The sequence below is a fragment of the Aquarana catesbeiana genome, linkage group LG05 (genome assembly GCF_042186555.1).
Source record: "Aquarana catesbeiana isolate 2022-GZ linkage group LG05, ASM4218655v1, whole genome shotgun sequence".
In the NCBI taxonomy this organism is placed as follows: domain Eukaryota; kingdom Metazoa; phylum Chordata; class Amphibia; order Anura; family Ranidae; genus Aquarana; species Aquarana catesbeiana.
Window position 1 is genome coordinate 371,025,339 of NC_133328.1, and position 10,795 is coordinate 371,036,133.

Below are 10,795 nucleotides of genomic sequence, written 5' to 3' on the forward strand. Positions count from 1 at the left end.
AACAACTGAAGAGGAAAGAGGGATAGACATATTTGGCTTGAAAAGAGGGATGGTTCCTTCCAATGAGGGACAGTTGGGAGCTATTGAGCAACCCTGCAAACAACAGATGCAGATTGCTGCTTTTTCGATAAACAGTGTTAGCAAACACAAAATACAGGCTTTAAGGTCCATTCACACTTAGCTTCATTTTATTGCACTGAAAAACGCAGGTAACTGCAATGACACACTAAAAAAAAAAAATAATACTTTTCAATGTGTCTTGTGCAGACCAGAACAGTGTTGCACTGTGTTTTGGAGTGGTGTGAGATTATGCAACATTTTTGCATAATCTTGCACCACTCTGCTAAGTCCTGCATGTAACTGTACAGAAGCACACCACACCACACTTCTGTACAGTTATATGAATAAAGTGTCACATTGTGTGCTTCTAATAAAATTTGTTCAAAACAACATGTGATGCAATGAAATGCGTACCACACTTCCCCCTGCCACACAGCTCTGTAGCCCATATTGCTGTGCAAGCAGCAGCATTTTATACTGCAGATAGAGTGAATGGGCCCTTACACCATACATAATTTGCATATCAATACAGTTTACTAACAACTAAAAATAACGTAATGTGTAACTGAATACATTTATGTCGGCTGCCAAGAAAACAAGGAATGTTTCATTCTTCTAAAATAATAATGTCAACTTGTGTATATCTTTGTCGATCCACGAGATGTCCTAAATGTACACCTGTATTTTGCAGAAAAGAAAGAACTGATTCTGACATAATTTTATTGGTATACCTGGTTTTAATTTCCTATGCCACTAAATTACTTTTCCTGATTGCAAAATAACTGCACATTTTGTCAAGCTTGTGTTTTTTTTCAGCACCAGAAAGTTATATACAAATAGAGCTGTGGGTGGTCTGCTGGGCGCTTTCTAAGGATGACTTAATCTGTAGCAATTTAGCTGTTTATCTAGAGGCTGAATTTCTAGATAATTTCAGAAGGGGAAATTACATTATTATTTCATGGTCAACAGGTTCAGTGGTAAGGTGAGCATAAGGCGTAATTTGTATCACCTTCATTTACTGAAACCCCAATGACGGAAATACACGCTATTAACTAATGTCAGAAGAATCTGACTGAGCTCATACAGACCAAGAGTGGCACCTTCAGGTCCAACATAAACTGAATGTGTCATTAGAAGTACTGTAGAAGAAGAAAAACAGGACTGATGTATTTAAAACCAGGGAAAATAAAAAAAACCCTCTAAACTGGAGCAACCAACAGGATTTCCCTTTTTATTTTATTGAAAAATTAAACCAAAATTCTGATCGGTTATCATGGGTAACAACTCCAATTTGCTCATTAACTTTTCTCCAGTTTTAATGCATCAGAAACTATGCCAGTGAAATCACACTTTAAAATTTGTATGAAGGGTGAAAGCTTTTCTCTGGGATATTAACAACCCCCTAATTAAGCACTTGTATGAGGAGAAAAACCCAGGGACGACTTGTCAGGCGACCTAGTCACCTGACAAGTCGCCTCCCGTTCTGTGCTATGGAACCGTTCTAAGGGGAGCGACGCAAGTCACTCCGACTTAGAAAAAGGTTCCTGTACGACTTCGGGGGCGAATTGGGGCGACTTGCATAGACTTCTATACAGAAGTCGTTTTGCAAGTCGTTTGCAAGTCATGTTGCCCCTGTGTGAATGGGGTCTAAGTGCTCATTTTATTTAACCAAAGCCGTGGTTATGTAATGCAACTGGCTCGATCATTCTCTTATCTTCTATTTATCTCCTATGGGGTTTATCTTCAGGTGTCCACATCACTGCCTAGATTATGTAAACTGTTAAAGGAATAATAATCTAAAAAAAATATGTTACATTCATATAAAAAGCTAGGAGGAAATTATCATGTGTCTTTAGGGGTATTCAGTTGGAGTATTTTATTGTAAAGTATTGTTTGGTGTGAATTTCACAATTTTTAACATTATACTTTTTTTTTTTCTCACAATCAAAGTTTATTGAAAGTATATTTAGCATACAAATGACTAATAACAAGTGTCAATTTATGCATATAGAGAAACACCAGTGGACGATTTAACATTGCTCAGTTTACAATAGGTAATGAGTTTAAAAGGTGCCTGGTGAGGGTTTTCTTGTATTTACTAAGTGTGTATGAGTTAACATGAATCAAGCAGGCTGCAGCATTTGGATTTAGTTTGCTCTCAGTTATGTGTTTTATCCAGAATATGATTTTTTTTTTCCAATAGTCATGGATCAGGGGACATGTCCACCAAATGTGTAAAAATGTGCCTACAGTGGGGACAGAAAGTATACAGACCCCCTTAAATTTTTTACTCTTTGTTATATTGCAGCCATTTGCTAAAATCATTTAAGTTCATTTTTTTCCTCATTAATGTACACACAGCACCCCATATTGACAGAAAAACACAGAATTGTTGACATTTTTGCAGATTTATTAAAAAAGAAAAAATTAAATATCACATGGTCCTAAGTATTCAGACCCTTTGCTCAGTATTTAGTAGAAGCACCCTTTTGATCTAATACAGCCATGAGTCTTTTTGGGAAAGATGCAAAAAGTTTTTCACACCTGGATTTGGGGATCCTCTGCCATTCCTCCTTGCAGATCCTTTCCAGTTATGTCAGGTTGGATGGTAAACGTTGGTGGACAGCCATTTTTAGGTCTCTCCAGAGATGCTCAATTGGGTTTAAGTCAGGGCTCTGGCTGGGCCATTCAAAAACAGTCAAGTAGTTGTTGTGAAGCCACTCCTTTGTTATTTTAGCTGTGTGCTTAGGGTCATTGTCTTGTTGGAAGGTAAACCTTCGGCCAGGTCTGAGGTCCTGAGCACTCTGGAGAAGGTTTTCGTCCAGGATATCCCTGTACTTGGCCGCATTCATCTTTCTCTCGATTGCAACCAGTCGTCCTGTCCCTGCAACTGAAAAACACCCCCACAGCATGATGCTGCCACCACCATGCTTCACTGTTGGGACTGTATTGGACAGGTGATGAGTAGTCCCTGGTTTTCTCCACACATACCACTTAGAATTAAGGCCAAAAAGTTCTATCTTGGTCTCATCAGACCAGAGAATCTTATTTCTCACCATCTTGGAGTCCTTCAGGTGTTTTTTAGCAAACTCCATGCAGGCTTTCATGTGTCTTGCACTGAGGAGAGGCTTCCGTCGGGCCACTCTGCCATAAAGCCCCGACTGGTGGAGGGCTGCAGTGATGGTTGACTTTCTACAACTTTCTCCCACCTCCTGACTGCATCTCTGGAGCTCAGCCACAGTGATCTTTGGGTTCTTCTTTACCTCTCTCACCAAGGCTCTTCTCCCCCGATAGCTCAGTTTGGCCAGACGGCCAGCTCTAGGAAGGGTTCTGGTTGTCCCAAACGTCTTCCATTTAAGGATTATGGAGGCCACTGTGCTCTTAGGAACCTTAAGTGCAGCAGAAATTTTTTTGTAACCTTGGCCAGATCTGTGCCTTGCCACAATTCTGTCTCTGAGTTCTTCAGGTAGTTAATTTGACCTCATGATTCTCATTTGCTCTGACATGCACTGTGAGCTGTAAGGTCTTATTTAGACAGGTGTGTGGCTTTCCTAATCAAGTCTAATCAGTATAATCAAACACAGCTGGACTCAAATGAAGGTGTAGAACCATCTCAAGGATGATCAGAAGAAATAGACAGCACCTGAGTTAAATATATTAGTGTCACAGCAAAAGGTCTGAATACTTAGGACCATGTGATATTTCAGTTTTTCTTTTTTTATAAATTTGCAAAAATGGCAACAATTCTGTGTTTTTCTGTCAATATGGTTTGCTGTGTGTACATTAATGAGGGAAAAAAATGGACTTAAATGATTTTAGCAAATGGCTGCAATATAACAAAGAGTGAAAAATGTAAGGGGGTCTGAATACTTTCCGTCCCCACTGTATATCTGTGCCACATCTCCAACAGGTATCGGAGGTTGTAGGGAACCGCTTCTTGGCTTTTTGTGGTGTCACATACTGTACCACTGGGTTAGAATTTTGTAGAACATTATACATGCTATAACCACTTAAGGATCGAGCCTTTTTCTGAGATTTGTTGTTTACAAGTTAAAAACTGATTTTTTTGCTAGAAAATTACTTAGAACCCCCAAACATTATATCTTTTTTTTTTTTTTTTTTTAACACCCTAGAGAATAAAATGGCGGAAGTTGAAATACTTTTTGTCACACCGTTGCACAGTGGTCTTAAAAGCGCATTTTTTTTTTTTTTTTTTTTATAGACTTTTTTAAATTAAAAAAATAAGACAACAGTAAAGTTAGCCCAATTTTTTTTATATTGTGAAAGATAATGTTATGCCGAGTAAATTGATACCTAACATGTCACGCTTCAAAATTGCACCCACTCGTGGAATGGCGACAAACTTTTACCCTAGGCGACGTTTAAAAAATTCTACAGGTTGCATGTTTTGAGTTACAGAGGAGGTCTAGGGCTAGAATTATTGCTCTCACTCTACCGATCGTGGCGATGCCTCACATTGTGTGGTTTAAACACCGTTTTTACATGTACGCATCTCACATATGCGTTCGCTTCTGCACGCGAGGTTGGCGGGACGGGGTGCATTTAAATTTTTTTTTCTTATTTATTTTACCTTTTTTATTTTTACAGTGTTCTTTTAAAAAAAAAAAATGTGTCACTTTTATTCAAATTACAAGGAATGTAAACATCCCTTGTAATAGAAAAAAGCATGACAGGACCTCTTAAATATGAGATCTGGGGTCAAAAAGACCCCAGATCTCATATTTACACTAAAATACAATAAAAAAAAATAAAAGAAAATTTGAAAAAAAAATCGACCTTTACGTGCTATGGGCGGAAGTGACATTTTGACGTCGCTTTCGCCCTGCAATGATATGGAGACAGGTGGGGGGCCATCTTCCCCTCACTCGTCTCCATACCAAGCCAGGAGAAGGATGCGATCGCCTCCGCCACTACCGACAGCTCTGGTAAGCGGCGGAAAGCACTGGAGCGCGGCCCTCTCCCGCTGCCGATAAAAGTGATCTTGCGATGAATCCACCACAGAGACCACTTTTATCTGAAAGCAGACCGCCCGCTGAAGAAGAGGATACCGGGGTTATGGCAGCAACAATGATATTTCTCTTCAAAGTACCGACGTAAAAGTTGAGTTCACATCCGCCAAAAATTTTATAGTCTGCACATCCAGCTTTTGTCTGACGAAAAAGTGAAATCGGCTGTCAAAAGCACCGTAGTAATAGTAAGATTTGTGGAACATCGGTCGTTGTAACACAATTGACGTCTGAAAATCAAAGCATGTGTACGGGCTTTTAGAGAGAAACAACATGAAAACAAACAGCTTGTCAGGTCACCTGAGGCTAGGTGACAGATGCACACCGTTGGGATCATGAGTGCACCACAAGGTAGTGGACCCTACGGCTAACTGCTGCGGATGGGAGTCAGGGTGGTAAGGAAGGCAGGGCCGCTGGAACACCAACACAGATCCCACCGGGGTTAGAGCGTAAGATTCCCTAGGGCACGGAGTCTAAGAGCCAGCGGGTGTTCACCAGAGCCTCTAGTGGTGAGGATGGACTGGGCTGCAACTGGCTCCAGGTCGCGACCCCCAGGGTCCCCTAGCTCATGCCCACAGTAGGATGGGGTGTAAGGGAATGAGCCAAGGTCGGGGCCACAAGCAGACAAGGACAACAGAGACACGCCAAAGGTTCAGGGTCACAGGCAAACAGGAATAGTCGGGGACACGCCAAGAGGTCAGGGTCATGAGCAGACAGGAATAGTTAAGAACACGCCAAGGTCAGTAACAGAAAACAAACGTAGGTTGATCAGCAGGGCTGGCCTACAGTGCACAGGTAAATATAGAGTTCTCTGATAAGAGCTGGGGTGGAGCCATGCTAGAGGAGAGATTATAAAAGCAGTCAGGTGAGAGTCGGCTGGTCTCTAGAGATGAACACATGGTGATACGTAAGCTGACAGACAAACTCTATTGCATAACCATGACACAGCTTCTTCTGTAATATCCTTTTAAAAAAAAATGATAATGCTCTGACATCAGTGTCATAGTTCTAGCCCAAAAAATAATATAAACATTTCATAGAAAAAGGAAAACAATGCCTAGGAAATCAGTTTAAAATGTATAAATGTAAACAAAAACATTTTGGTTTGCCTTTACATCATATGTCAGTATTCAACAGTTACAGTTCATGCTAAATTTAGCAGATTCTCCTTCCAGCAGTTGCTTGTCTTAAAAAATCAGTTACAAGAGACATGTAATAGACTTGATCTGAGAGAGTAATAAGTAGTAAAGCACAGTGAGCTGCATTGCTTAATAGTAAGTACTACATATATAAATAAAATTACCAATTTTAAAATCTTGCATACAACACAGATAAAAAGGACTGAAAACAAATGCATTAAAGCTGAATTCCAGGCAGATATTAAAAAAAAAGATTTAATGCACTCTTTGTTAATTAGAAACCATTTAATGTACGTGTATTTAAACACAACTAGTGTATGTAATTTGCAGACATGGGGGTAAGTCACACATGTGCAAGTCACAAGCAAGTCTCAAGTCTTAACCTTCAAGTCATAAGCAAGTCCCAAGTCACTGTGGCGAAAAGCAAGCAAGCCAAGTCGAGTCCCTGCTAGAAGGCAAGCAAGTCAAGTCAAGTCATTTATTTTGGTCAAGTCACAAATTAAGTCAAAATACTGATCTACCCCATTTCCATCCTTTAAATGAGTTAAAAGTCAGTTTTCAGGAAAGGTTTTGTTTTATTTTCAACATTAACAAAACTGCTTAGTGCTTTATTCTTGGCATATTAAAGAAACACTTTGAATGCCCAAACAGCAGACAAGGAGCAGAACACTCATGCAATTAAATGGCCAACAAGCCTGAAAAAAATGTAGTCCTTGCTGAGGGGGAAAATAACTAAGCTCAAAGTTTGAACTTGACACAATGCCAATATCTGGACACTTGAATGGTGATGAGAATAATAGTATTCCCATCACCATTCTTCAAGTGTCCAGATATTGGCAATTTGGCATTGTGTCAAGTTCAAACTTTGAGCTTAGTTATTAGAATAGAAAAAAGAGGGAGAAACACCCGCGCAATGGGATGCATGCAATGGAATAAAAATTTAAAAATTAAAGAATGTTGTTGGAACTGCTGCCACTACCGATTACTTCCACTAGGTGGAGTAAGATATAAGAAAAAAGGAATAGAAGTAGATAGCGCTGTTTCCAAGCCTGGTGAATTCAAATGTGTTATAAAGGTCCTGGATGTGCATAAGTCAAGTTGGTTGTCTGACTTAATAAAGTGCAGTGTGTGCTCTAAAAAAGATATAACTTAATCCGTATGAATATAATATATCCATATATAAACGAACCCTATTTTTAAATTAAAAATATTTGTGCAAAATTATGTGATCCATAACGTAAATCGATAATGTACATATGAAGTGAACAAACAAATATATATAATCAAGTGCTTTCAGTGCTGCTAGGATCTGGTGAGTGCAATCAATCACTATTAGAACACGGATTAAGGCACGCACTGAAAGGTTTACTCATTGGAATATCCATCAGAATCCAGGGTTTTTTTTTGTAGCAGCACTGAAAGCACTTGATTATATATATTTGTTTGTTCACTACATATGTACATTATCGATTACGTTATGGATCACATAATTTTGCACAAATATTTTTAATTTAAAAATAGGGTTCATTTATATATGGATATATTATATTTATACGGATTAAGTTATATCTTTTTTAGAGCACACACTGCACTTTATTAAGTCAGACAACCAACTTGACTTATGCACATCCAGGACCTTTATAGTAATTCCACGGGATAAACATTCACTATACTATAGGCAATATCTTTACAATCTTTCCCACTCCATACTGCCCTCCCACTAAGGGAATAACACATTTGAATTCACCAGGCTTGGAAACAGCGCTTATCTACTTCTATTCCTTTTTTCTTAGTTATTAGAATAGCCACTTAAAATGCATTGCATTTGCAAAAAATAGTATTCTGACTTCTCAGAATACTATTTTTTGCAAATGCAATGCATGTTAAGTGGCTATTCTCAGAATAGCCACCTAAAATGCATTGCATTTGCAAAAAATTAAATTTGAAAGTACTTTCTCACTCAGTTGTGAGCGATGGGGTCGCATTATCACCCCACCATGGCTAAACACACGTTCAACAGGTGCGCTTGATGCAGGGACTGACATTACTCTTACCGCTACCCTGAACAAAGAGGGGAGCATGTGCCTGTTCATGGCCCAAAACTGAAGGCAGCTCTGTCCATCACAAATGTCTAAATACTGGTTCAGCTGTATTTGGGGACTGGAACATGAATCTCTCTTCTGTTTTTTGCGGTATGCTGTGAACAGCCCAGATTGACTCTCTGACTCTGCCACTGGCATTTGCTCGTCTTCATCGGTGGTTGTTGGGGTGGGCTTGCAGTCCTCTTTGAGAATCAAGTCTGAAAAACACAAGCATAAAACAGTGACTCAATGCACTCAGGTGTTATTACTGCAAACGGGTTATTACCAAAAACATAACATACTTTTTATCATCGCAGACACAGCCTCCTTGACATTTTCGGTAGCCAAAACATCATGGGTCAACCACATGGTGCCAAATGAAGGATCCAGCAGAGCAGCTTTTAGGTATAGAGGGTCAGAGAAGGGTAAGGTTGCTACATCATTCTGTTCATCTGCCATCCTCACATTGACAAAGATCCCTTCGAATCGTCTTTGGAGTGATTCTTGCAGGCTACGGATCAAGCCACCAAGGTAGCGCACGCTCTCTTTATGATTTTCCAAGTGGTGATTCAGAGAAAGGATACAGGGTACAACAGCACTTATTGTCACAAGTTTTTCTCCCTGTGAGAGGTCTGTGGCTTCTCCAAAAGGTTGAAGGACATCCACGAGTTCCTTAATCTGATTCCACTCTCTAGCTGTGAATACAGTCTCTTTGTGTCCCCCATCTTCAAGCATTCTAGTCAGTTTCAGCTGGTCACAGCTGACCACTGATTTCAATTGCCTCAGTGTGGAATTCCAGCGTGTGGTAACAGAGGCAGGGATTCCACGCTGTCCAAACTCCTCCTCAAATTTTTCCTTGAAAGAGGTGCTTGTGTGTAACAAGGAGCTCAACCTGGAAGCTTTGGCGAGAGCTGCATTGACTAATTTAGTCTCTTTAAGTCCATCACCTATTACCAATTGAAGCGTGTGTGCAAAACATTGAAGTCTAGTCTGGGTTTTTGCACTCAAATAATTGTCAAACATCTCCTGTTCTTCCACTGACAGGTCATTCCAAATGTCTGAATCATCAAGGTCATCGTCTTCATCTAGCTGTCCTGGAAAACATGTAGTGAATGCTTTTTTCATGTTTGCGGCGTTGTCACAGATGATGTGGTCTACCTTTTTTTTAATCTTGTACTCTTCACATATATGCTCAAATTCCTCACAAATTCTTTCCCCTGTATGGGGACCTTTGAAGCGGTTGCAAGCAAGCAACTGTGATTTTAACTGAAGACGGTCATCCTCAATGTTGATCCAGTGCACTGTGACTCCAAGAAAGCCTCTCATCCTGCGGTCTGACCATATATCTACAGTCACTGACAGATGATCTACCACTTCGAGTTCATTTTTCAGCTTCATTTTCCTATCTGCCACCAGATTGTCAAGCTTGCCAGTAATTGTTCTTCTACTTACTGGAGAGTATTTGTTGTCTACTATTGACAAAAAGCGACGAAAGCTTTGATGTTCAATGATGGACAGTGGCATGTTGCAGTTTAGAATGAGGTCTGACAGGATTGAGTTTGTAATTGCCTTTTGCTGCTGGTGGTTGCAGTGGTATAGCTGCACAGTCCCCTGTGCGATGAATTGTGAGATTTGAGGCTGGGTATCATCAAAAGTCCCTTTGGTATGGATGTACTCTTCATATCTATAGAGTAAACAGAAGAGAGATAGAAAAAAAAGTTAGCTATGTGATTTATTGATTTGAACAACAATACACTCTGCTCCCACCTAAAGTGGGATGTAGGCCTAATTTGCATATATATATATATATATATATATATATATATATATATATACACGTGACGTTACTGTACCTACTTTTCTTTGTGGGTTTTGTAGTGACGGATGAAGTTGGATGTTGTGGTGGACGTGTCTCTTATTTTTGAGTTGCAGACCTTGCATATCGCCGTTCTCTTCTTTTCACCAACATCTAAAATATAATCCTTAAATCCAAATTTAATTATTTTTGGAATTGCTCCCTCCATTATAGCTGCCTTGTGCGTTGATCTGTCAGGGGTGGATCCAGAGTTTGCTGTCGGGATGGCCCGGGCACTGCCAGAAAATAAGGTGTTGCTGCTTAGTACACTAGTACTTACAGAACTATTTTTAATGTATTATATATATACGGTCTTAACCTAACCTTGTTTAAAACAGTGACACGTTTATCATTCCAGATTAGAATATTACATTAGTGACTCATAGTGACACTTTTTGGGCACCAGTGACACCAATACAGTGACCAGTGCTAAAGCTTGCATTGATTTCAGCATGCATGGAGCATTGCAGTACATGAACTTTCACTGGATGTGGACTGTTTAATGAGTTTGTAGTACGCATGGAGAACTTAATTCAGCAATATGATTTTTATGTAATATTCACGTTGAGCACTTTGTACTTCGCACAAGTAATAGTTAATTAGTGAAGGACTCAGGGAGGAACTGGTCTGGGA

General features: G+C 39.7%; 1 protein-coding gene across 1 annotated transcript; it reads right to left on the reverse strand.

The window, feature by feature from the left end:
• Positions 1–1,071: 1,071 nt before the first annotated feature.
• LOC141146021 (zinc finger BED domain-containing protein 4-like) lies at positions 1,072–10,540 on the reverse strand. Its single transcript, XM_073632792.1, has 4 exons — positions 10,165–10,540; positions 8,610–9,991; positions 8,187–8,525; positions 1,072–1,199 (listed from the first exon to the last, which is right to left on the reverse strand). The coding sequence occupies exons 1-4, from the start codon at positions 10,329–10,331 to the stop codon at positions 1,072–1,074; spliced, it is 2,016 nt and encodes a 671-aa protein (XP_073488893.1). The 5' UTR covers positions 10,332–10,540.
• Positions 10,541–10,795: the final 255 nt, after the last annotated feature.

Coding starts and splice junctions, on each gene's coding strand:
- LOC141146021 (XM_073632792.1), bottom strand. CDS start 10,331: ATGGAGGGAGCAATTCCAAAAATAATTAAATTTGGATTTAAGGATTAT. Junction 8,526..8,609: donor TGTGTCTGCGATGATAAAAA/GTATGTTATGTT, acceptor TGTGTTTTTCAG/ACTTGATTCTCAAAGAGGAC. Junction 1,200..8,186: donor ACCCCATCGCTCACAACTGA/GTGAGAAAGTAC, acceptor CTTCTTCTACAG/TACTTCTAATGACACATTCA.